Genomic DNA, 23,348 nt, shown 5'->3' on the forward strand with positions numbered 1-23,348 from the left:
ACGAAAAAAAAAACGTTTGAAAAACAACGATAGCGATGAAAGTTCAGCATACCCAGAGAAGTCTGCCCTCTTGCCACGCATTTTACTTCTTTTATGACTTGTTTGTTCTTCTTTTTAAGGGGGCTGAAGTACACACAGAAAAAGAAACATAGCGAAGGCTTTGGGCCTGTCGTATGAGGTCGGATCGATGTGATGTGGCTTCTACGCCTCCCGCTGATGGGAACGATTTGGTCACTTGCTCCGTTCACGGTAGCCGGCGGTTGGCCAGGTTCTGCGTTCGCATTCCAGTGTACAACGCCGACCGTGTCATGGTTGGATACGCGTACAATTGCAAAGAAGAAATGCAGTGTGCGGCTTCGGCGTCTAGGAATTCTTTTGCCAAGCAACATGACATTAGGGGTGTTGCTGAGGTTCGAGACGATGCCTCTCCGGAATTATTGACGAGGTCCGTGGCAACAACACCAACAACGGCTGCGGGCGTTGTTGCGGCAACTGAAAAAGATGCTGCTCCGCAGCAACAAAGGACTGGAGCTGCGCGCGGTCCCAACCGCTACTACGACCTCACCAAGCAGCGGGACTCGGATGCGGCTGGGAAGAAAAAAGTTTGTTGGAACTGTGGAATGGAGGGACACGAAAAACCCGAGTGCTGCAATACATTATGCAGAACGTGCCACACCACAAGGGGTCATCACCACCTTTGTCAAGAGCCACGCCCATCACCTTTTCTGAACTTGTCTCCCACAACTCTTTTATCGGAGGATATGTCTTTTGTGCAGTGTGTATCCTGTTCTTCATTTGGTCACTTTGATTGCTCTACTTCCCGAGAAACGAGGATTCCCTCGTGTTGTTTTTGTGGAGAGAGGGGGCACAACGCCTATGACTGCAGTTGGCGGAAGAGGCGAGTGCCGGACCGTTGGGTAAATCGTGTAAAAGAGGCGGAGAACGGCATGGCTTATCGGGAGAATTCTGGCGCTTCTGCTGTGTTGCCGTCAGTTTTCAATTCCCTTTCCACCGTGTATGCCTCTCCTGGCTACAATCAGGCTTCTGCGTGGAGAGAGGGGGGTGCGCCTTCTTATGTCGCAAACTGGAATGCCGGCAGGAGAGAAAATGGGTCTTACGGTGGGGGTGCTAGCAGCGGTGGGCACTACGCGACGAAGTCTCGTCCCTACAATGATAGATCGCCCTATTCTGGTTACAGCGGAGACAGGCACAATGTCTCTCATACGAGGGAGATGGATCAATATGCAAATTACGGGTTGAAGCGCTCTCGCTGGGGTGATGATGAGGATTTATCTCGCAATAAAAATCATCAGCAGAGCCGGACACACGACCAATATCGTGACTTGGATTCGAATCAACAAGGAAACCAAAGGGTAGGCAGGAACCATGCTGGCAGCAGAGGCGAGGGAGAGAAGCCACATGTACGCCAATCATATCACAACAACGGCCGCTATCAACGGAAACAACGTCGTAGGAACCGTGGTGTGAGCGACAGTGATGATGATTACGAAAATTTGTTTTAAAAGTTGCCGGAGAATAGCCTTCTGCGTTAATGTCGCTTTATAAGAGAATTCAACCGTCAACCGAGGATAATACGAATAAAAAAAAAAAATTGATGAATACAGAGAAGGCCCTGTCACTGGTGGGGGTGCCTCCTCCCCTTTTATTGTCTTCCCTTCCCGTGATGCGACGCCACCGGGCTTGCAATATTTATATTTTTTATCCCGTTTTCTTTTTTTCTTTCTTTTTTTTTTGTGCATGCGTGTGCCGGATTGTGGGTTAAGCAGAAGGAAGGCGGAATGAGCCAGACGGAAAAAAATTTTGCAGCAGAATTGCTGGAGAAATACTTTGGGACGGAGTACCTCTTCGACCAGGCCAATGCCTTTTTTCGCGAGAAAGTGTCACCCAAAAATACTGCTGGTCTTACAACACCACCGAATATAAAATGCGTCAGTTTTTTGCGTTTTGTGAACTGTACTGTTGATGAGAAAAATATTTCTTCCCTGCGAGAGGCGGCGGCGTCAAGCACCCTTGTGGAATCCCTGAAAGGAGAAGACGGCGAGTGGTATCTGCGTCGGCGTTGTTTTCTGGATCCCAAGGACGATCCTGCAATTCGAAGTGTTGTGGTGTGGCCCTTGCACCGCGCCTCGAAGCCCGGGGAGGTGAAAGAATTTTTCAGCCAGTATGGAACTGTTGAGTCCGCTAGAGTCATGCTACAGCCCCACGGTGAAACACAGTTACACGCCACCTTCGTGGTGTGTTTTGCTACGGTGGCGGAGGCCACGGCGTGCGCCAAGGCGAATGTTTCCTTTGGCGAGGCGCCCTCAGCCTTAGCACAACACTTTTTGCCATCTCGCCTGAATGTGATGCCAGCGGAGGATTACCGCGCCAAAACTGAAAAGGATATTCGGGCGCGGGAGGGGACGCAATTGAAGCAAAACGTTGTGAGGGCGCAGAAGGCATTGGTGGAGCTTAAAGGTCAGGAAATTAAACGTTTCCTGCGCAAAGGTGTGACGCTAACGGTAGAGGGTGTTGCACCTGGAACGACGTGGCAGACAATGAAGATGAAGCTTGGAAACCTGAGCCTCACGAACCCCTTGTTGCGGAGAGGCATTACCCTCCTGAAGGTGGAGGGACCGGACGCCAGCGCACCGTCGCGGCCCTGGCGAGCCTTTGTTGTTTGCCGTGACGAAAACATTGCGAGTGAAATGCTAAAGGCTTTTAGCTTTGCGGATGGAGAATTTGGGAAGCAGCTGCGGGAGGTCTGCCCGTCACTGAGGCCGCTGACAGATGAGGAAGAGGATTACGCGCGACGGCACTTTCCGGAATGGTGTGAGCCGCTCGTGGTAGCAAAAATGGCTGCTAACAGCAAGCGTCAGCGCTCGCCTTGATTTTTGTGCTCTGTTTGGTTGAAAAAAAACGTTGCACTCAACGAAAACAAATGAAAAATACAAGAAAGAAAAAAAAAAACGATATTATTTAAGCGCCGCCTTATTTTTATTTTATTATTTGGCTTTTGGGAGGGATGGCGGGTGGAGCGACTTGAAGAATGGAGCCCGCCACCTGCTGGTGTCTTTTTTTTTTGTTCTTTTGTGCTCTTTTCCTCCGTCCTTTTCTTTTCTCTCTTTTTTATTGCGTTCTGTTCTTTTTTCTTCCTTGATTGAGTTGGTTGTTGTTTTTTTTTCATTTTTACTGCCTGGCACCCTTTTTGCAGTCGCGAAAAAAAGGAAAAAAGATAACAGCATTTAAACGGGTACAATTGTTTGTGAGTCTGGAGATAAGGAGAGACGATTGAATTGGCTCAATATAAATATACGCCATAATCTGTATAAATTGACTTATTCTCGCTCAGAAAATATAATCCTTCAATCGCCGCCATCCGAAAGAGGACATGATTCATGAAATGTGCTTTCAAGAATTGAGTGATTCGATCTTGCCGGCACATAACGGAGAGGTGGCATTGATGTTGGCCACAGGCAGTCCATTTACAGATGCGATGACGATAGCGGCAGCCCCGCAACAGGATGTTTGGGGAAGCAGCTTATTTTCTCTTCCTGAGTTGGGCACCGATCTGCATAGTGAAGTAAGTCAGCAAAACATTGAGAAAAGTGGCAGTAACCTCAACTGCGAGTTACAGACTGCTTCTACTCATGTATGCAATTTGGCGCCAGTTACATTCAAAGAGGAGCAAAACACAACTCGTACAACGGAGTCGAATACAACCTTTGGACCCACACCAAGCATGCACTGCCTTTCCTTTGGCTCTGTTAATGCGCAGTCGAACATACCATCGATAGCAAATAGTACCCCCAATCCTCTGGCGTGCTCTATGGTATGTACCTCACAGGCCCCCCAACTCAGCTTTTCCTCGCTTATGTCCATCGGCAACACGACGGTGCCAGCTAATAGCAGTAGCACCACGAATTGTTTGGCATATCAACAGGCGTCTCCAGTCGCAACCGTGTCAAACAGTATTCCCGCCTTTTTTACGACCGCGCAAAATGGCGGTAATGTTGTGATGTTCGCGCCAAGTAACTCACAGCAAACATTGTGCATCCCCACACCAGTACCCACTATGATTCCTTACTACGTCATTGCCCCGCCTCAGCATACTGTTGAAGTGAACGGGACAATGGCGTACTCTTCGTTGTCTACGGCGCCTCAGTCAATGCCACCGGTAATGTGCGGACCATGGACCACGAACACGGGCTCCGTAGTGGGTTCTGGGGCACCAACCCCTGTCAGTGTATCTTCAACCTCAGCAGTTATGCCGCAGACATTTGTGACATCAGTCACCACAAAGCCTTCTCAGCCTGTTCCTTTCAGCTTTCCATCCGGAGACAACAACCAGAATTCGGCAAGTGCATCCTCCATTATTCCGCTGTGCGCTGATGGTTCCGGCAACCAAAAGGCTCCTCCGAGGGGCAGCCCGCCAAGTTACGACTCACTTCGGATTCAGATAACAAAACGTCGCCAACCATCAGGAAGACAGCGCTCTGGCACCAATGTTCATGGAAGCCTACAGGGAATTTGCTCATATTACTCTTACAACCTTTCGGCAGCGCTTAAACAATATGAGCATCCAGATTCCCATGTCGCAAAGCCTGTGGAACAAGTTCTCCCTGTGTTTGTTCAAATGTTTCCTTGTGAATTGCGGGATCGCACCATTATTGTCCTAAACCGCGTGGTTGAGGCGACATGTGGACCTGATATTGCTACCGTTGTGGGTATTGAGCCACGCTCCGAGACGTCGTTTATCACTCTTATTCGCACAAACGACGTTTGGCATCTGATCCACAAACTGCGCTGTCGTGTGTTGATGGACCGTCATGGTTTTTGGTACGCCGAGAACATGGAGCAGTACCTGCGACTAAAGGAGTACTGCGAGAGTGTGCGACGGCTGCCGCAGCAGATACGCCACTTTCAGACGGACGGGCTGCCGTGCATGCCTTTGGTGGTGGAGCTGTCGCGGAGTGTGAACGCGGCGTCCGTGACGTCTCTTCCGGCCCCGCCATCATTTGACGAGGTGGCGCCGATCGCAACGATGGAACGACACGGGCGTGTTGCTACTTTGACGGGCAGTAATGAGGACGGTTCCTCGTCCCCCCGGGAGACTGGCGAGGTTATTAACGCAGCAGCCGTTCCTCTGCCGTGTGGGGTGGGACGGGTGTGAACCGCCTTTGAGCGAGAAAAAGCTGTGGGAGCTGCCGTTCTCGCCGTCCCGACATAATGGATGGGGTAAAAAAAAAAAAAAAAAAAAAAAATTAAAAAAAAAATAAAATAAAAAAGAGTACACTGAGGGGGCAAAGTGAATGCCCTGGACGAAGGATGCAGGACAATATTTTAACGGCGGAGTTGAATGCCGTGGGAGACAGGATGAGATTAACTAAGTAAATATAACACAAAAAAAGGACAAGACTACTTTTCTCCCCCCGGGCTAAATAACCAAAAGGAAAAAAAAAAAAAAAGGAAATGGACGTCAGAAGTGCGGCAAAGTATGTATGGGACACAGTGAAAAGGGGTTCCCAAGGAAAACGCAAAACAACGTAATACGAAATAAAAACGAAAAACATTGTCCCCCTCATTACCGTTGCCGCGTACTCTTTGTCATGCATGTTACTGCAGACGGGGAGGTGCTTTTTTTGTTCCCCCTTTCTTTTATTTTTCAAGTTTCGTCTTCTGCCATCTGTCCTTTACTTTTTTTTTTTTCCTTTTTTTTTTTTTCGCTTTGCTTGTTTTCTTGTGTTTCTTTTCTCCCCCTTATGATGCGCTTGTCTTTGTCTTTGTATGCTTTTTTTTTTTTTTTTTAAACTCCTTTTTTTTCTCGGTGATTTCCAACTCTCCTCACGGACACCGAAAGGGAAAAAAAAAAAAAAAGGCGAGTTTCTTTTTTTTTTTCGTTTTGTTTCTTCTGTCTTATGAGACACGTTGTTTAAGTGAAAATGTGCGATCTTTTTTTTTTTTTTTTTCATTACGTCCAAATGACATTTACGCAAAAAACAACAACAACAAAAAAACAATAAATGGCCAGACACGTCCACGCGGTTTGGCCTCTTCTCTTTTCTTCTTTTTTCCTCTTTTTTCTTCCACTCCTTTCCCCCTTCCCCCCACACCGACCCGTGTGCATGTGTGCACGTTTCCACGTGCCTAGAAGCATACACTTCGCGTCTTTTCCTTTTTTCTCTTCCCCCCAAACCGCCATTCTCGCATGGCGGGCGGGGAAGCGGGGGGGGGGGGAGCGGTGGTGGCGGCGGAAGACGGGCACACACGGCACGAGGGCGGGGGAAAAGTGTGGGGTGGTGTAAGGGGGTTTAAGGGGTGCGCCGTTGACGGGGGCGAGCAGCGTGGCGGAGTCCGATGAGCATTGAGAGCGCGAGTGGGAGAGGAGGGAAATGAAGGTTGGAGAGCGCAGTTGTCACAATAACGTCAAAGATAATAGTCATAATAATAACCAAAAGGAAAAGGGAAAAAAAAAAAAGAAAAAAGGAAAAGAAAAGAAAAGAAAATAATTTAAATAAATGAAGAAAATACAAAAAGATGAAAATATATAAAATAAAATAAAACAAAAATAAGCGTGGGAGTGTGGGTGGGCGGAGCCTGGGGAAACTGGAATTTAATACGAATGAAGAAGCAATTCTTGCAAGTCGCATACCCTCCTTGTGAGACGATGAACATTTCCTTTCAGGGGAGGGAAAGGGATGGGAGGCCGGAATGCGTATTCGGGCGAGTGGAAATGAAAGGAACGATAAAAGTGATTTAAGAGGAAACTATTGTTGGATTCAAGTTGGATGCTATGTGTGTGCATCTAATTCAGAAGAATCCGTGAATTTCTCTCTCTCTTTTTTTTTTTTTTTCATTTCTTTTCTTTCTTTATTAATTATTATTCTTCTTTATTGTGTGTTTGTTATTTTGCCTTCTTTTTTTTTTGTTTGTTTTGTTTAACTTTGCGGTTGCTTGTAAATTGCGTGTTACTTCTTTTATTCATTAAAAACATTCATCTATGTATAAACATATCTGATTGCATGTATGTGCTTGTATGTTTGTGCGTGTGTCTTGTGATAACTCCTACTGGAAACGCTCATATGTATGCAAACAATAAATATATTTATATTTATATATTTATTTATTGATGTCTACGTTTGCTGACGCATTTATTAATTGTTTAGAAGTGTACGCTGATTTTGCATGTTTCATTTAATTCTTGCGGTGGGCGTTGTTACACACGCAAACACAACAATTGGCAACATGGAGAAAGAAAGAAAGAAAGAAACAACAAAAAACAAAAAAAAACAAAAAACAAAAAAGACTCGCGAGGAGGTGCAAATACCCACAAGCAACTGACTTTTTTTCTTTTTTTTTTTTTTAATTTGTGTCTTTCCCCCCCACTTCCTCTTTCCTTCTTCTTCTTCTTCTTACCGCCCGTAAAACGTGAAAAGGAAAAAGAAGGGGAGGGGAAGGGGAAGAAGGGAGTGGGCAAAATAATCAAAAGACGCGTGCGGGAAGTCCGTTTCTTTTTTTTTCATTTTTTTTTGTTTTGTTTGCACTTTAAATAAATCGTCTCTTTTTTTTTTTTGTCTTTTTTGCGTTTCCCCCTCTCTCTTCTGCCCTTCTTTCTTTTTTTTTTTTGTTTATTTTGTGTTCGGAGGAGAGGGACGACCAAAAGGGGGAAGGGAGGGGGAAAAGGAAGAAGAGTATTTTTACCCCCCGCCACCCCAATTTTTTTTTTTTTTTTTTTTGTTTCATTTTTATTTTCGTCTTGCGATCCTGCCGCATTAAATCGCCCTTCTTTTTTTTTTGTTTTCGTCGATGCGGATGGAACATATTTTTGGCCTCCGACCGCATGTGCGGCGCAATGCAGGCGCCAAGAAGAAAAGGAAAAGAAGAGAAAAAATAAATAAATAAATTGAGCAAAGAAACGAAAGGCCGGAAAAAAAAAAAAAGAAAACAACAAAAACAAAAAAAAAACAACGGCGGAGTGGCGAAGAAAAAATTGAGTGGACGACGTGATTTCTTTGAGAAGACGTTGATAAGTAATAGATTTTATTTCATTATTTAATTAACATGGAATGCCTGCCTGCCTGTTCGCATGTATGTTTCTGCTTGTGCCAGAGAGAGAGAGAGAGACGGATGTATTTATGGATGTGTGTGTGTGTGTTGGGGAGAGGGGGGGAGAGGGTTGTGGGGGGAAAAATGCGGGCAATTTCGCGAAGGAACCTCCACATCCCCTTTCCCTTTACACACAAAAGAAACAAAATAAAATAAATAAATGAAAAAGAAAAAAAAGGAGAGGCACATGGAGTTGCAGACGCACACACACACACAACAAAAAGAACAACAACAAAAAAAATTTTTTTTTTTTTTTTATGATAAATTATTATTTTATGATTGTTGCGCCCATTTGGTTCTGCTGTGGGCACGGCGGCGGTGGAAGGCGTGGGGGAGAGAAGGAGGGGATGGAGAGGAGGGGCACAGCAACGGATGCAAACTGAGAGAAAGAAGGACGAGCGGGTGGAGGGGAGGGGAGGGGAAAAAATATAACGCATGGAATAAATTGAATGGAACGGGCGGCGGTAAAAAATACGTGAGGCGAGGCGGAGAGAAAAAAAAAGAAAAAAGAAATTTAACAAAAAAAAAAGACAAGAATAAATAAATGAACAAATTGTCTGTTCTGTCAATGGCTACTATGAAAGTGTCAGTGAACCGGGAAGAGGCGGGATGTCTGCTGCGGCGTCTATCCGACGTCTCTTAAAGCGACTTTTGTCACACAGAAAAATTTGCTCATTTTTTATTAATTAATGGTGCTCATTTACGCATGCATGCGCAATTTTGTCTGAAAACACATACAAATACATGTGCGCATATATTATATATTATATATATATATGAGGCATATGTCTTCCACGCAACGGACCCACACACAACTGTGGGCAGGGGCAATCCGTCAAACTTTTCTTTTTTCTTTTTTTCTTTTTTATATTTTCCCCTTTAAATGGACACAATGATTTTATTATTATTATTTCTTAAAGGGGGAATCATCTGATAAAAGGCATCAAGAGAAAAATAAGGGGAAAGGAAGAATCCCAGAAGAAGAAAAGAAGAAGAGGGGGGGGGGAAAAATAAACATATAATATAATATATATATTATATATATATATACTATATACGTACTCACGCAAAGCGAGATAAAAATTGGTAAACATTAGTCAATCTCTGATGACTTCATTGAACGAGGAACTGATATCGGCACCCTCCCATGTTCATTTCCCTTACTAACTTTTGCCGAGGGTAGTGGTGGTGTTGATTTCAGCACGCGATGGAATGACTTCTTTACGTTTGGGGGGGCGACGCCAATTGAACAGGAGCGTGTTGATTCTAGCCGATGCCTTCTCCCTTTAATATGCACGGACGCCTTTGATTTTCCAGACCCAAGCGAATTTGTAACCGAAGGTCTGTTTGATGGGCCTTCCGTACCGATGGCTTGTTTGGACCGAAGCACGTCGCCTATAGCCGGTGTGTCGGCATTTCCTCACGTCAGAATGGAAAGTACCAACTCTCTCTTAGCAACAATTTCCACAACACAAGCGGCGCGGATACGGTGCGTAATGTGGAGCGTGATTCGACCGGGGATGATGTATCGGCAGCTCCTGCGACCGAATGTGCGATTATCAATTTTTCATGCGAGCAAGCAAAGAATCAACCTGCCATTAATATTGCTGGCGCTAACTCTTTCAAACCAGGTGGTGACATTGCGTGCACTGGCCCTGTTGGGCGGCGAGAAGTCATGATACCGTGGCAGCAGGCTCCGTTTGCAGAGACCAATGCCAATCTTTCAGTTTCGGTTGCTAATGCTGGTTGGACCGGGCGGAAATTAAGTTTTTCTCCTTCTGATAGCGACCCTCTAAATACGGATGCTGTCTTATCGTATAAACGCCATACTGCAGATGCTTCTTGTCCAACGCCACCGACTTTACCAAGAAACCATGAGGCGACCAACCTACCAACTGCAATGGGACAGTTTCCCGTGAATTTGAACAAAAGCAATACGAGTACGCCGCAAGATATTTCTTTCCTTTTTGACGGTGATTGTGTTGACTGCGGCAGGAACCACAGCAGCAACCGAAATGATCTTGGTCTTTATCATAATAATCGCAATCCGGCGGTGGGGCACAAAAATGAAGGCATGCAAATGGGCCAAAAAATTCCCATTCAACGAAACACTTTTATTTGCCCCACTCCACAACAGTCAGCATTTGAGGTGGAAGCTTCAAATAATTCTAAAATAACTAAAAAACAGCCTTCCGTAAATGTATCTCGCAAATCCATCAATGTTCACGGGCAACTACAAAATATACTACGATACGTGCCGTACATTTCAGTTTTATCATGAAATATTACAAAACCGCGGGGGTCTATCACGACAAGCACAGGAAGTATGAACATGGCCTTACTCTCTGATATAACCAAACAACGGACATTCGATAAATGCCAATTAATACCGATCTTTATCCAAATGTTTCCTTGTGAATTGAGGGATCGCACCATTATTGTCCTAAACCGCGTGGTTGAGGCGACATGTGGACCTGATATTGCCACCGTTGTGGGTATTGAGCCACGCTCCGAGACGTCGTTTATCGCTCTTATTCGCACAAACGACGTTTGGCATCTGATCCACAAACTGCGCTGTCGTGTGTTGATGGACCGTCATGGTTTTTGGTACGCCGAGAACATGGAGCAGTACCTGCGGCTAAAGGAGTACTGCGAGAGTGTACGACGGCTGCCGCAGCAGATACGCCACTTTCAGACGGACGGGCTGCCGTGCATGCCTTTGGTGGTGGAGCTGTCGCGGAGTGTGAACGCGGCGTCCGTGACGTCTCTTCCGGCCCCGCCATCATTTGACGAGGTGGCGCCGATCGCCACGATGGAACGTAACCGCGATGCTAGAAGGTTTGTAGGGTTACACCCGGAGGTGTGAATAGAGGGGTAAGTTTCACGCGCGGGCACAAAACAAGGGGGGAAAAAAAAACGGCAGAACAAACGAACGGCAGGTGGAGTGCGGGAAAGTTGGGTGGTGTGACAATTGGACAATTCGAAGAACGCAGTGCAATGCAGCCACAAGCGCCGGGCAAAGTAGCATGCGTGGAGGGAGCAATTTTTTTTTTTCTCTCTTCCCCATTGCCGCTATCTTCTTTTCTTTTTTCCTTTTTTTGTTTGCTCACGTTTTCTCCAACTAACAAATTCCGAACATCTCTGCGGCCGTGGAGGGGAAGACGGCGAAAACAATGAAGCGGAGTAACGTGTTGACACGTGGAACCCTGTGAAAGGAGAGCACTCCTCCTGCCTTTTTTTTTTCTTTCTTCTTTCTTCTTTTGCCTATTTGTCTATTTTTTTTTTTTCTTTAGATTTGGATCCCCCGCTCTTTTGTTTTGTTACGTTGTGCTGTTGGCGCTGCCTGCGCCGCCTGCTGGTGCGGCTGACGGGAACAGGCAGCAGAAGGAAGTGTAAAAAAATTAAAAAATAATAATAATAAAAAAGGAAAAAAAAAAAGGAATAAAATTTGGAAGGAAAAGAAAACAAAAGAAAAGAGTGCGACGATCTTTTCAAAGAAGAAATATTTTTTTTTTGGGGGAGGAGGGCGGGGTTTCTCAGGCGTGGTGACATTGACAGGCAGAGGCAACCGCAACACAGTGATAAACAAATAGAAATAACAAATGAATGATTGGATGAGTGAGAGAAGAGGAGAGAAGAGAAGAGTGAAGGGGTGGGAGGGAAAACAGTGCGTGTGGCGGCAATAATTCGCGAGTATTTTGTTTGTGGGGGGAAGGGGAGTTGCGAGCGGCAGTCACGTTGTGCACCCCACCCAAGTTTGGTAGAAAGCCACGCCATTTTCTCCCTCCCTTTCTCTCTCTCTGTGTGCGTGTGTGACTGGGAACAAAGAGAGGAAGGCGTTTTAGGAGGACTGGGCTGTTGGTTCGTTTGCCTGCCCGTCCGTCCGTTTATTATTTGTTTTTTTTTTTTTTTCCCTCTGCGTGTTTTAAAGACAAATTTTTTTTTTTTTTTTTGGCTACGCCTGAGTTTCTCTTGGAAATTTCTTTTTTTGTGTCTGTGCGTGGGAAGTGGCCGCAGTGGGGTATTGAAGAGCGACCGTGGAACGAAAGTGAAGTGGAAATTACAGCCAATTTACGCGTATATCTAAATAAATATATAAATATTTCTCTCTCTCTCTCTCTCTCTGTGTGTGTGTGTGTGTGTCGAGAATAAACATTGCGGAGACATGATAAAGTGAGCGATGGACGTGTCTCTTCCCCTTCTGCCCTTCTTTTTTTTTTTTTTATTTGTCTTCACCGAATCATTTGCCTCCTTCCATCATTATCACCTGTTAGTTGTTAATGGTCATATGTTTACCTTCTTTTTCTCTCTTTTTTTTTTTTTCGCCCTTTGCGCCTCTCTAAAGGAGGCCCGGGGCAAGTGACATGTGCATTTGCACGATGCACACACGTCGCTGCGGCTGTTCTCTCTCTCTCTGTGTTTACATGCCTGCCTGATTTTCTGTCTCGCGTGTGTTTTGGTTTGAATTTTGAAACACCGCGGCGATCCCACGCCGTCTGCATCAATTTTTTTTTCTTTTTTTTTTTAATGGTAATAATAATAATTAATTATTGATGCGTCCTCCGCCAAGTTTGTTTGTGTTTGCCTGCCCCCATTTGGCCTTCTGCTGTGGGCACGGCGGCGGTGGAAGGCGTGGGGGAGAGGAGGAGGGAATGGAGAGGAGGGGCACAGCAACGGATGCAAACTGAGAGGAAGAAGGACGAGCGGGTGGAGGGGAGAAAAAATATAACGCATGGAATAAATTGAATGGAACGGGCGGCGGTAAAATACGTGAGGCGAGGCGGAGAGGAAAAATTAAAAAAAAAAGAAAAGAATAAATAAATGAACAAATTGTCTGTTCTGTCAATGGCTACTACGAAAGAGTCAGTGAACCGGGAAGAGGCGGGATTTCTGCTGCGGCGTCTATCCGACGTCTCTTAAAGCGACTTTTGTCACACAGAAAAATTTGCTCATTTTTTATTAATTAATGGTGCTCATTTACGCATGCATGCGCAATTTTGTGTGAAAACACATACAAATACATGTGCGCAAATATATATATTCATATATACGAGGCACATGTCTTCCACGCAACGGACCCACACACACACACACAGTTGTGGGCGGGGGCAATCCGTCAAACCTTTTTTTTTTTTTTCGTTTATTTATTTATTTATTTATTTTTTTCCCCTTTATATGGACACAATGATTTAATTATTATTATTTCTTAAAAGGGGGAATCATCTGATAAAAGGCATCAAGGAGAAAAATAAGGGAAATTAAGAGAAGGAAAGAAAGAACGAAAAATAACGTCGAGGGAGACACACATACATACACGGAGACGTGCACAGAAGAAGAAGAAGAAGAAGGGTGGGGGGGAGGGGGAAAATAAAACATATAGTGTATAGTATATATATAATATTATATACATATACTATATACGTACTCACGCAAAGCGAGAGATAAAAAGTGGTAAACATTAGTGACAAGCTCTGATGACTTCATTGAACGAGGAAACTGATATCGGCACCCTCCCATGTTCATTTCCCTTCCTAACTTTTGCCGAGGGCAGTGGTGGTGTTGATTCCAGCACGCGATGGAATGACTTCTTTCCATTTGAGGGGGCGACGCCAAGTGAACAGGAGCGTGTTGATTCTAGCCGATGCCTTCTCCCTTTAATATGCACGGACGCCTTTGATTTTCTAGACCCAAGCGAATTTGTAACCGAAGGTCTGTTTGATGGGCCTTCCGTACCGATGGCTTGTTTGGACCGAAGCACGTCGCCTATGGTCGGTGTGTCGGCATTTCCTCACGTCAGAATGGAAAGTACCAACTCTCTCTTAGCATCAATTTCCAACAACACAGGCGGCGCGGATACGGTGCGTAATTTGGAGCGTGATTCGACCGGGGATGATGTATCGGCAGCTGCTGCGACCGAATGTGCGATTATCCATTTTCCATGCGAGGAAGCAAAGAATCAACCTGCCATTAATATTGTTGGCGTTAACCCTTCCAAACCAGGTGGTGACATTGCGTGCACTGGCCCTGTTGGGCAGCGAGACGTCATTATACCGTGGCAGCAGGCTCCGTTTGCCGAGCCCAATGCCAATCTTTCAGTTTCGGTTGTTAATGCTGGTTGGACCGGGCGGAAATTAAGTTTTTCACCCTCTGATAGCGACCCTCTAAATACGGACGGTGTTTTATCGTCTAAATGCCATACTGCAGATGCTTCTTGTCAAACGCCACCGACTTTACCAAGAAACCATGGGGCGACCAACCTACCAACTGCAATGGGACAGTTTCCCGTGAATTTGAACAAAAGCAATACGAGTACCCCGCAAGATATTTCTTTCCTTTTTGACGGTGATTGTGTTGACTGCGGCAGGAACCACAGCAGCAACCGAAATGATCTTGGTCTTTATCATAATAATCGCAATCCGGCGGTGGGGCACAAAAATGAAGGCATGCAAATGGGCCAAAAAACTCCCATTCAACGAAACACTTTTATTTGCCCCACTCCACAACAGTCAGCATTTGGGGTGGAAGCCTCAAATAATTCTAAAATAACTAAAAAACAGCCTTCCGTAAACGTATCTCGCAAATCCATCAATGTTCACGGGCAACTACAAAATATACTACGATACGTGCCGTACATTTCCGTCTTAATTACCAATGAAATATTACAAAACCGCGGAGGCTCTATCACGACAAGCACAGAAAGTATGAACATGGCCTTACTCTCTGGTATAAACAAACAACGGACATTGAATAAATGCCAATTAATACCGATCTTTATTCAAATGTTTCCTTGTGAATTGCGGGATCGCACCATTATTGTCCTAAACCGTGTGGTTGAGGCGACATGTGGACCTGATATTGCTACCGTTGTGGGTATTGAGCCACGCTCCGAGACGTCGTTTATCGCTCTTATTCGCACAAACGACGTTTGGCATCTGATCCACAAACTGCGCTGTCGTGTGTTGATGGACCGTCATGGTTTTTGGTACGCCGAGAACATGGAGCAGTACCTGCGACTAAAGGAGTACTGCGAGAGTGTGCGACGGCTGCCGCAGCAGATACGCCACTTTCAGACGGACGGGCTGCCGTGCATGCCTTTGGTGGTGGAGCTGTCGCGGAGTGTGAACGCGGCGTCCGTGACGTCTCTTCCGGCCCCGCCATCATTTGACGAGGTGGCGCCGATCGCCACGATGGAACGTAATCGCATGAAGCTGCGCCATAGAACGTGTTTGAAGTAGGGTCACTTCTGGATCTCAGTTCGACCGCACTGAGTGTCGGTTGAATAGAGAGTGGACGGTATGAAAAGAGGATTATTTTCCCTTTTTTTTTTTGAAGGGGATGGGGGATTAAAAACATTTATGTAAGTTTTTTTTCGTTTTTGTTGTTTTGCGACACCGCGCTTCATTTTCGCAGTTTTCTTCTTCTTTGTTGAAATGTGTTTGCGGGAGGGGAAGAGGTGTTGGGTAATAATGTGATGCCTGTTGCCACATTCCCCGCCGGGAATTTCTTGCCACCGAGCATGACAGGCGAGGAGGCAGCAGCGGCAGCAACAACAAGGGAGCGGGGAGGGAAAAAAAGAAGGTTGAGAAACAAAACGACTAGAAATGGATGACAACAAAACCGAAAAAAAAAAAAAGAAAAGAAAAAGTGGGTTTTTTCTTTTCACTTTTTATATATTCTTGTCCTCGCTGCCCTGACCCGTCGGAGAATAATTTTTTCACGTCTCCCAATAAATTTTTTTTTTTTTTCATTTTTTTTTTTTTTGGTGGTGGTGGTGGGTGCACATGTCTTATTTGTGCGGCGGCATTGCGCTTGTTACATGTAGTATCGGTCTTTTTTTCTTTTTCTTTTTTAATTCTCCCCTTCATCTTCCTCCTTTTCCCTCTTTTTTTTTGTTTTGTGTGTGTGTTACGCGGCCCCCCTCCCCCGTCACTGGCGGCGTGCCGGGACGTTAGAAGAAATGACAGAACCGGAAGGAAATGGGGCGGTGGACGCGGATTGAATGGGGTGCGTGGGCGAAATGCAGAGTCACGACTTGTCTTAAAAAATTTTTTAAATTTTTATTATTATTGTTGTTGTGCTTCACCGCGTGAAGGAATATTTCCGTGTCGTTTGGCTGCGAGTGACGCAGCGGGGGGGGACACACGCATTGTGACGGGTTGAGGCTGAGAAGTGGTGCGGTGAGAAGCCGGCATGAAAGACGGAAAAAGAAAATCAAATTGGGGATGTGGGAAAAAAAGGAGTGCGTTGAACGATGGCACTTCCGTGCCTCACCGTTTGTGTTGGGAAACAATACGGAAAGCACTCAAATTTGATTTCGCTTTCCGTCTCATTGTACAAACAAAAAAAAAAAAAAAGAAGAAATCCACACGGAAATGTGTATTTATATAATCATGTGGGCATGTTGGGTCATGTGAGAAGTGAATAACTCACATGTAATCAGGCAAAGAAGAGACGGCAAAAAAGGAAAAGAAAAAAATGATAATAATAACACATTCTACGCAGCCGGGGGGACGGGGTGGGGGGCGGCTGCTGCTTGTTTTCCTTCAAGAAGAGACTGCAGCATCAACTGTTATTGCTTCTTTTTTTTCCATCTTTTATTTTTCTTCCATTATCGTCTTTTTTAAGGCGTTGCGACGTTGAAATCCTTTTTTTTTTTTTTTACCATTGCTCCTGTTCTGTTAGTGGTGGGCTCATTGTATTTATCCATGCGTCTTGCTGCCTTTTTCTTGTTTTTTCTTGTTTTGTTTTGTGGGTACTTTTGTAATAAACTCCACTGGGTGGGGCAGATGCATTAAATATATATATAAAAATATATATATATGTGTGGGAGTGTGTGTGTGTGTGTGGGGGGGGGGGTGCCTGCGTGTGTCTTTGTTGATTTGTGCCAACCGGCTCTCCGCAGATTTGTTTTTTTTTGTCTGTTTTTCATTTTACACATTTTTTGTTAATCTCTTTTTTCTTTGGCGCTTCTTTCCTCCCTTTCTTTCTTTTCCCCCTCCTCCTTAAACGAAAAGAAAATAAAAAAACAAAAAAAAAAAACATGTGCGTCTGCACGGGAGGACGTACGCCCATGTCCAAAGGAGGGTGGGGAAGGGTAGTGGTGGCGAATCAGTTTTAATGTGCTTATTGTTATTGTTTTCACCCAAAGAAACACACACACACAAAAAAAAAGAGACATGAAAAAAGAAAAGAAAAGAAGAAAAGATTGATTTTTTTTTTTTTTGATACCGTTTTTGTTTGTTTGTTTATTCCCTTCCCCTCCGCCCTCCCTTCCTCCGGGTGCAGGATCAGTAGGGGGGGCGGCGGTGGTGGCCAGAAATGTCTGTGCGGTGTCGTTTACTCCTTGCCATCTCAAATATATATTAATATATATATATATCAATATATACATACATACATATATGCATATACATATATATTTGTTGTTTTGTCTCTTTCTCTCTCCGTGTCTTTCTGTCTGTTTCTCTCTTTTTTATTTTTACTTTTACCTTTATTATTTTTTTTTTTTTTCCCTTTTTTTTTTCCCCTAAAAAAAGAAGAAAAAAAACGGGCCAAGGGGAAAGGATCAGTTTTAATGTGCTTATTGTTATTGTTTTCCCCAAAGAAAAAAGAGACAAAAAGAAAAAAAAAAAAAAGAAGAAAAGATTGATTTTTTTTTTTTTTTTGATACCGTTCTTGTTTGTTTGTTTATTCCCTTCCCCTCCGCCCTCCCTTCCTCCGGGTGCAGGGATCAGTAGGGGGGCGGCGGTGGTGTTGGTGGTGGCCAAATGTTGTGCGGTGTCATTTACTCCTTGTCATCTCAAATATATATATATATATATATATATATATATCAATATACATACATATATATTTGTTGTTTTGTCTCTTTCTCTCTCCGTGTCTTTCTGTCTGTTTCTCTCTTTATTATTATTATTCGCTCCCTGTGTTTGTGTTCTCTCTTCACATTTTCAACCTCGGAGAAATGGGAGGGAGGGTAACTGGAAGAAATGTGATGATGAGCAACAACGGTGTCAGTAGGAGGGAATAGTCTTCCAACGCATGTGTGAGAGAAAAGGAAAAAAAAAAAAAAAAGATTGGCTGCAGGCAGTTAACATGACACCCTGCGTCGTGTATTGTCTGTTCACATTGTTCTTTGTCTTGTGGGGCGAACAAATTTTTTTTTTTTTTTTTTTTTTTTTGTTGCCAATGGGAGGGGGATAATGGTGATGTGCGCTTGTGGGCTTGGATGAGTTGAAACGTTGTTTCTTCGTTATTATTATTATTATTTTATTTTATTTTTTGTTGTTGTGTTACTTTTCCTTTTTTTTTTCTTCTTCCTTTTCCGTTTTTGTTGTGGTGGCGCCCACACGTGTGGTGCAGTGTACTTTATCGTGAAGCACTGACGGTGTGGTTACAGGAGCCCTTGTAACGTGAAGGAAAGGGAAGGGTAAAGAAGGAACAATAATACATAAATGAACAGACCTCCTGCTACAGATTCAGGGGCGTCGGAGTTTGTGCGATCATGCGTCAACTTCAAAACAAACGTTGAATTTACTGACGTTGACGCATACAAAAAGACACACACAGCGGGCCTTGCATCAACTTTTGTCGTCATTCTCGGCACACATGCCCAACTGCGGGAGGATGCGCTGAAAGAGCTTCCATTTTATTGCCCTGCCGTCGCTGAGGCCATTCAACGCGTGAAAAAGGGTGAAACATACGCGGTACTTGCGGAGGGCGTGAAGAATGAGGCAAATGAGAGGTTTGTGCGTGTGTTGGTTGGCGAGGTGCCCTCTGAGGCTTCCCGCACAAACTGTTCTGCCCGACCCGATGTGGTTGTATCCCTTCTTTCTGCGGCTCTTGAGGAAATAAAAGGACCCGAAACAAAAGTCGACGTATTTGTCTGCTCAACCGCGGCTCTCGCAATTGCAGTGGCAGCCGCGCGCAGCGCAAAACGTAACTTTACTGCAAAGGAGGGTCTGGCCGCGAGAGGGTACTGTGACAACTGTGTTCGTCTCACTGTGGTCTTCCCGACAGCCCCTAATCCATCACCAAGCGAATTGGTTGTTGTCGCCACTTCGACACAGCTTTGCCAACGTCTTGTGGATGCACCGACCAATCTGTTAAACACTGCCACCTTTGCAGAGGTTGCACAGAGTTACGCCAAGGAGCTGGGATGCGCTGTGGATGTCATTTGTGGCGAGGAACTACGCGAACGAGGTTATGGCGGTATTTATTCTGTGGGAAAATGTGCGGCAGAAGCACCGCGGCTTGTAACGCTTTCATATAAACCAAAGGACGAGACGAGAAAAAAGGTCGCACTGGTTGGTAAGGGCATCGTGTATGACTCAGGTGGTTTGTCGCTGAAGCCAACCAATTTTATGACGGGGATGAAACGCGACATGGGGGGTGCTGCGGCAGTCTTTTGTGGTTTCCTCACTGCTGTGCGTCTGCAGATGCCAATCGAATTGAGTTGTACATTGTGCCTGGCTGAGAATGCGATTGGACCCGATGCGTACCGCAATGATGACATTTTGACATTGAAGTCGGGAAAGACTGTGGAAGTAAATAACACCGACGCTGAGGGTCGCCTTGTACTCGGGGACGGAGTTTTTCACGCAACACATGAGATTTCCTTTAAGCCGGATGTTCTTGTCGACATGGCTACTTTAACGGGTGCGCAGGGCATTGCCACCGGCCACAGGCACGCGGGCATATTTGTAAACGATGAAGAAGAAGAATTGTCCTTCTTGAAGGCCGGCAGGGTTTCCGGCGAGACGTGCTTCCCCGTGCTGTACTGTCCGGAGTATCATGTAACAGAGTTCAGGAGCCCCGTTGCTGATATGCGCAATTCAGTGAAGCAGGTAAACAACGCCAGTGTCTCGTGTGCAGGACACTTTGTCGCTAATCACCTCAGCCCTGACTTCAAAGGCAAGCACATCCACGTGGATATGGCCTTTCCCGCATTTGAAAATGACAAGGCCACTGGCTTTGGTCCAGCACTGCTGATGGAATATCTTCGTAATTTACGATAATGTTGTAGGAAAGGGTAAATGAAGAAACACCAACTAATTGTTATTGTTATCGGCTTGTCTTGGTGCGATGTTTTTTCGGAGTTAACAGATAATACCGTACGGGGACATGTTGGGATTTTATAGGGGATAAATTGAGCCAAATTTTTATTTTTTTTTTTTTTCTTTTGTTTTTTTTTTTTTTCGTTTTTGTTTGGTGTTTTTTGTTTTCTTCTTTCTTTCTTTTGTTTTTTTTTTTTTTTTTTTTTGGTTTACTTACGGTTTGTTGTATTTATTCCGCAGGACGCAGAGAGGATTATATTACTTAGATGTAAATCGCATGGAATACCAAAGCAGCATTTTATTACGCATGTATTTGCAAACGGATACGGTGTGGGGATTGGATGCGACATGACATCAATGTGAAAGAAAAAAAAAAAAAATGTTGGGTTCTATAATAGTATGAATTTATTTATTTATTATTTAATTTTATTTTTTTTTTTATTTTACTTTTTTTTTTTTTTTGCCCTGTGAATCCTGTTGTGAATGTACAAATAAATACATAAATTTGTGCTGCCGTATCTCATGCATGGATATAAATATTGACGTGTTTTCGGTGTACTTTTTTTTTCTTTTCATGTGACTTTTATTTTTTATTTTTATTTTTATTTTTATCGAAATGGCTCCTCAATGGTGAAGGCGAAGTGCAAAAGGGAGAGGGGGGGAGGGGGTTTGGGGGCGGCGGCGTTCACTGGCTGGGAGAATGGACACTGTTCTCGAGCTCTGTGCGGTCTGTGCAGCAGAAGACGGACCAGCGGGGACTCTAATTGAATCCGTTCTCTCCTTTATAGTGCAGAAAACGGCACGTGTGGCTTTGCCTCATATGTCTGCCATGGAAAGGGGTGCTTTGACGTTGCAGCTCATTTCTGCAGGCGGCCTCCAACACGACGTCTGCCGTCAGTTTCTTTTTAAAGAGCTCAGCCCGCCGTACAGCACTACTGCTATTGTGCGGCAGAGTCACGAGCTTTACATCAGACCCGCCGAACGGATGGCGAGGATTGACGATAATGAAAATACAACAATGCTGTCACGACGGAAAAAGTGCTCTTTGCCATTTCTCTCTCTCTTGAGGAAGAGCGGGGAAATGGAAAGGAACCAACCGCCTGTAGATTTTCATGGAGAAGACGCGGAACAGTTGTTGGCTGCGCTGCTTCAGTCGTGGAATTCTTCAAATGCTGCGTCACTGCCGCATTCATGGTCTCTTCGAGAACTTCCTCCGGGTCTTGCCACGTACTTGACGCTGCATTATCCTGCACGCACGCTGCAACTTCTGCGAACGACGATAGTGGGACCGTCAGTGCCACAGACGTGGCGCGATTTGTGGCGACAAATTTTTTTTTTTGCTCCAGATGCCGACGCCGCCGCTGACCCAATGCACAGGCTACTGAGCCAGGGGGCCTGTGCTAATTTTTGGCCGTCAGCACTGCGTGCGTTGGTGCATCCCCTCACCGGTACTGTGGGCGACACCGAGCCAGAGGCGAAGTTGTTGGCGAACTTTGAGGGAGCTTCAACGTTTTTGACGCATGCATTGCTGTGTTTGTGGTTGAGCGAGAGCAAGCATGATTATGATAAGGGGCGGATGGAGGCACTTTCAGGAAATGCGGAACTGAGGAAGGAAACTTCTTCCTTTTTGGTGGCGCCACTTGTATCATCAAAATCATCGTCGGTTTTCTCACTGACGACGGACGAGATGGATCCTCTGTGGCGTCGCACATTGATTCATGGATTGCGTTTGGTGGAAAAAGACGAGGCATATGGTTCTCAAGAGGAACCGCAGCGTGGGCGAGCTGCTGTAGTTCAAGCTGCGTATGCGTTGCTTCTTTCGCTCTACCATGGCCACAGCATGGCCTCGCAGTATGTGCGTAGCGCTCTGGACCACCCGGATGTAACACTTTTTGTGCCTTCCTTTGAGGACCTAAACGGGGAGCTGAGCGAAGGGGCCCAATGGGGTGGTGACGAGGGAATTTGCAGTATTTCGGCGTTTCTTGCTGCGTTGGCGCTTAGAATACCCGCTGCGCAGCTGTACATCGCAGAACGTGTCTGGCGCCACCTGGAAACAATGCTGGCACCGAGCGAGGTGGACACGCGTGAGAGACAGACGGCGGAGCTTGACGCCCGACTGCGGATTTTGCTGAACAGCTTTGCCTTTAGCGACGTTCCACTGGCGGTCGCCCACGGACGAGGCACTTCTGTACCACCAGTCCATACGACCGTGGCGACGTTAGGAGAGGGATCACAGAAACGAGAAGATGGCCCGCGTCTGACGCTGCGACTTAAGCGTCCACGCGCCGACGGGCAGAATCCCCAAACCGCGGACACCGGCAGAAAGGACACTGTGAAGTTCAAGAGCCAGACACGGATGGTTCCCACAAGTTCAGATATTTCTCTGGCCGCTTCGTTGCTTCGAAACGCATTGATTGATTTTGCGACGGAGGAAATCGTTCAGCCGTCTACTTTGGTTCATTCCTCGGCACCGGCTTCGACGTTTACTGCGACGTCGGACGGACAACTTTCAAGGAACAAGACACGCCTAATGCTTTTGATTCCTCCGCACATGAAGTCTTTCTTGGGGTTTTTTTCTGCCTTTTCTTCCTCTTCGCCATGTTCATTGATGGTGTGCAACGTATGCTGCGTTATTATGTCTGTGTTTTTATATCGTCAGTGTTACGCGTTGCAGCGGTGGCTTTTGCATGAGGCAAAAAGCGAACTAAAAGCAGCAGTTGTGGGTCGTTTTGTGTGGCGTGTTCGTCGCTGGTTGCGATTTCTAGCTCCTTTGGGTGTGTTTTGTTACGCTCCTGTGTCAGACGTCTTGCTGCCCGAATGCCTACGAGAGATGGAGAAGCAGAAGGAAAAAACCGTCGATGACAGCTCCGGTGCGACGGCCACGGCGATACTGAAGGAGTTGTGTGGTGTTCTCATGTCGGCTATCTGACGGGCAAGAGACAGGCGGAAGGGCCCATGCCACAAGCAACACTGTCAATTCGTTCCTTATGGTTTTCTCTCCTTCTGTTTTCCTTTTGCTCATCTCACTTCATGCGCCTCTATTATTATTATTTATTTATTTATTTTTTGCCCCTCACCTTTAAACTTTTTATAAATTTTTATTTATTCTCGCACTCACCACAGCATTTGGATCTTACACGGACCGCCACTGAAAAGGAAAAAAACAAAAAAAAAAAAACAAAACAA

The 23,348-nt window shown here is 45.4% G+C and overlaps 6 protein-coding genes and 1 pseudogene across 6 annotated transcripts, besides 73 other annotated features; all 7 read left to right on the plus strand.

Moving 5' to 3' along the window:
* Positions 1-2,961: part of a sequence feature (heterozygous, non-Esmeraldo-like haplotype) that runs on past the window's edge.
* Positions 174-1,523, plus strand: Tc00.1047053508799.180 (hypothetical protein, conserved; the record flags this gene model as incomplete). The annotated part of the gene is made up of 1 exon (XM_814714.1): positions 174-1,523. The coding sequence occupies one exon, from the start codon at positions 174-176 to the stop codon at positions 1,521-1,523; it is 1,350 nt and encodes a 449-aa protein (XP_819807.1).
* Positions 1,728-1,754: a microsatellite.
* Tc00.1047053508799.190 (hypothetical protein, conserved) lies at positions 1,800-2,891 on the plus strand (the record flags this gene model as incomplete). Its single annotated transcript, XM_814715.1, has 1 exon — positions 1,800-2,891. One exon carries the CDS (start codon positions 1,800-1,802, stop codon positions 2,889-2,891), a length of 1,092 nt encoding a protein of 363 aa, XP_819808.1.
* Positions 2,962-3,191: a sequence feature (areas merged during assembly that could not be assigned to a particular haplotype. This can correspond to areas where the two haplotypes were merged or to regions with more than two copies in the genome that were merged during assembly.).
* Positions 3,075-3,191: a sequence feature (T-rich).
* Positions 3,192-3,292: a sequence feature (haploid, non-Esmeraldo-like haplotype).
* Positions 3,293-5,843: a sequence feature (heterozygous, non-Esmeraldo-like haplotype).
* On the plus strand, positions 3,392-5,173 carry Tc00.1047053508799.200 (hypothetical protein, conserved; the record flags this gene model as incomplete). Its single annotated transcript, XM_814716.1, has 1 exon — positions 3,392-5,173. One exon carries the CDS (start codon positions 3,392-3,394, stop codon positions 5,171-5,173), a length of 1,782 nt encoding a protein of 593 aa, XP_819809.1.
* Positions 5,241-5,288: a microsatellite.
* Positions 5,698-5,724: a microsatellite.
* Positions 5,844-5,883: a sequence feature (haploid, non-Esmeraldo-like haplotype).
* Positions 5,884-7,490: a sequence feature (haploid, Esmeraldo-like haplotype).
* Positions 6,052-6,087: a sequence feature (CT-rich).
* Positions 6,455-6,568: a sequence feature (A-rich).
* Positions 6,828-6,872: a microsatellite.
* Positions 6,881-6,947: a sequence feature (T-rich).
* Positions 7,095-7,128: a sequence feature (AT_rich).
* Positions 7,252-7,304: a sequence feature (A-rich).
* Positions 7,343-7,414: a sequence feature (CT-rich).
* Positions 7,491-7,960: a sequence feature (areas merged during assembly that could not be assigned to a particular haplotype. This can correspond to areas where the two haplotypes were merged or to regions with more than two copies in the genome that were merged during assembly.).
* Positions 7,508-7,635: a sequence feature (T-rich).
* Positions 7,717-7,752: a microsatellite.
* Positions 7,864-7,923: a sequence feature (A-rich).
* Positions 7,928-7,965: a microsatellite.
* Positions 7,961-8,083: a sequence feature (areas merged during assembly that could not be assigned to a particular haplotype. This can correspond to areas where the two haplotypes were merged or to regions with more than two copies in the genome that were merged during assembly.).
* Positions 8,084-8,389: a sequence feature (areas merged during assembly that could not be assigned to a particular haplotype. This can correspond to areas where the two haplotypes were merged or to regions with more than two copies in the genome that were merged during assembly.).
* Positions 8,242-8,283: a sequence feature (A-rich).
* Positions 8,340-8,383: a sequence feature (AT_rich).
* Positions 8,390-8,718: a sequence feature (heterozygous, Esmeraldo-like haplotype).
* Positions 8,437-8,528: a sequence feature (G-rich).
* Positions 8,596-8,659: a sequence feature (A-rich).
* Positions 8,719-9,031: a sequence feature (areas merged during assembly that could not be assigned to a particular haplotype. This can correspond to areas where the two haplotypes were merged or to regions with more than two copies in the genome that were merged during assembly.).
* Positions 8,859-8,884: a sequence feature (AT_rich).
* Positions 9,032-9,085: a sequence feature (heterozygous, non-Esmeraldo-like haplotype).
* Positions 9,086-9,615: a sequence feature (areas merged during assembly that could not be assigned to a particular haplotype. This can correspond to areas where the two haplotypes were merged or to regions with more than two copies in the genome that were merged during assembly.).
* Positions 9,123-9,163: a microsatellite.
* Positions 9,616-10,914: a sequence feature (areas merged during assembly that could not be assigned to a particular haplotype. This can correspond to areas where the two haplotypes were merged or to regions with more than two copies in the genome that were merged during assembly.).
* On the plus strand, positions 9,782-10,972 carry Tc00.1047053508799.220 (annotated as a pseudogene).
* Positions 10,915-10,933: a sequence feature (heterozygous, Esmeraldo-like haplotype).
* Positions 10,934-11,017: a sequence feature (haploid, non-Esmeraldo-like haplotype).
* Positions 11,018-12,653: a sequence feature (haploid, Esmeraldo-like haplotype).
* Positions 11,340-11,397: a sequence feature (T-rich).
* Positions 11,501-11,583: a sequence feature (A-rich).
* Positions 11,728-11,751: a microsatellite.
* Positions 12,211-12,231: a microsatellite.
* Positions 12,610-12,658: a sequence feature (AT_rich).
* Positions 12,654-12,995: a sequence feature (heterozygous, non-Esmeraldo-like haplotype).
* Positions 12,996-13,324: a sequence feature (areas merged during assembly that could not be assigned to a particular haplotype. This can correspond to areas where the two haplotypes were merged or to regions with more than two copies in the genome that were merged during assembly.).
* Positions 13,230-13,272: a microsatellite.
* Positions 13,325-13,434: a sequence feature (heterozygous, Esmeraldo-like haplotype).
* Positions 13,435-13,454: a microsatellite.
* Positions 13,435-13,984: a sequence feature (areas merged during assembly that could not be assigned to a particular haplotype. This can correspond to areas where the two haplotypes were merged or to regions with more than two copies in the genome that were merged during assembly.).
* Positions 13,581-15,341, plus strand: Tc00.1047053508799.230 (hypothetical protein, conserved; the record flags this gene model as incomplete). Its single annotated transcript, XM_814717.1, has 1 exon — positions 13,581-15,341. One exon carries the CDS (start codon positions 13,581-13,583, stop codon positions 15,339-15,341), a length of 1,761 nt encoding a protein of 586 aa, XP_819810.1.
* Positions 13,985-15,356: a sequence feature (heterozygous, non-Esmeraldo-like haplotype).
* Positions 15,357-17,462: a sequence feature (haploid, Esmeraldo-like haplotype).
* Positions 15,838-15,867: a microsatellite.
* Positions 15,935-16,002: a sequence feature (T-rich).
* Positions 16,144-16,174: a sequence feature (AT_rich).
* Positions 16,917-16,981: a microsatellite.
* Positions 17,010-17,096: a sequence feature (CT-rich).
* Positions 17,116-17,145: a microsatellite.
* Positions 17,269-17,311: a sequence feature (A-rich).
* Positions 17,462-17,525: a microsatellite.
* Positions 17,463-17,670: a sequence feature (haploid, non-Esmeraldo-like haplotype).
* Positions 17,567-17,629: a sequence feature (T-rich).
* Positions 17,671-23,348: part of a sequence feature (areas merged during assembly that could not be assigned to a particular haplotype. This can correspond to areas where the two haplotypes were merged or to regions with more than two copies in the genome that were merged during assembly.) that runs on past the window's edge.
* Positions 17,707-17,749: a sequence feature (A-rich).
* Positions 17,910-17,959: a microsatellite.
* Positions 18,263-18,287: a microsatellite.
* Positions 18,348-18,441: a sequence feature (T-rich).
* On the plus strand, positions 18,561-20,123 carry Tc00.1047053508799.240 (aminopeptidase, putative; the record flags this gene model as incomplete). The annotated part of the gene is made up of 1 exon (XM_814718.1): positions 18,561-20,123. One exon carries the CDS (start codon positions 18,561-18,563, stop codon positions 20,121-20,123), a length of 1,563 nt encoding a protein of 520 aa, XP_819811.1.
* Positions 20,265-20,368: a microsatellite.
* Positions 20,565-20,586: a sequence feature (AT_rich).
* Positions 20,587-20,624: a microsatellite.
* Positions 20,744-20,774: a microsatellite.
* Positions 20,863-23,091, plus strand: Tc00.1047053508799.250 (hypothetical protein, conserved; the record flags this gene model as incomplete). The annotated part of the gene is made up of 1 exon (XM_814719.1): positions 20,863-23,091. The coding sequence occupies one exon, from the start codon at positions 20,863-20,865 to the stop codon at positions 23,089-23,091; it is 2,229 nt and encodes a 742-aa protein (XP_819812.1).
* Positions 23,202-23,230: a sequence feature (AT_rich).
* Positions 23,248-23,269: a sequence feature (AT_rich).
* Positions 23,314-23,348: part of a microsatellite that runs on past the window's edge.

This window comes from Trypanosoma cruzi, genomic scaffold (genome assembly GCF_000209065.1).
Source record: "Trypanosoma cruzi strain CL Brener 1047053517061 genomic scaffold, whole genome shotgun sequence".
In the NCBI taxonomy this organism is placed as follows: domain Eukaryota; phylum Euglenozoa; class Kinetoplastea; order Trypanosomatida; family Trypanosomatidae; genus Trypanosoma; species Trypanosoma cruzi.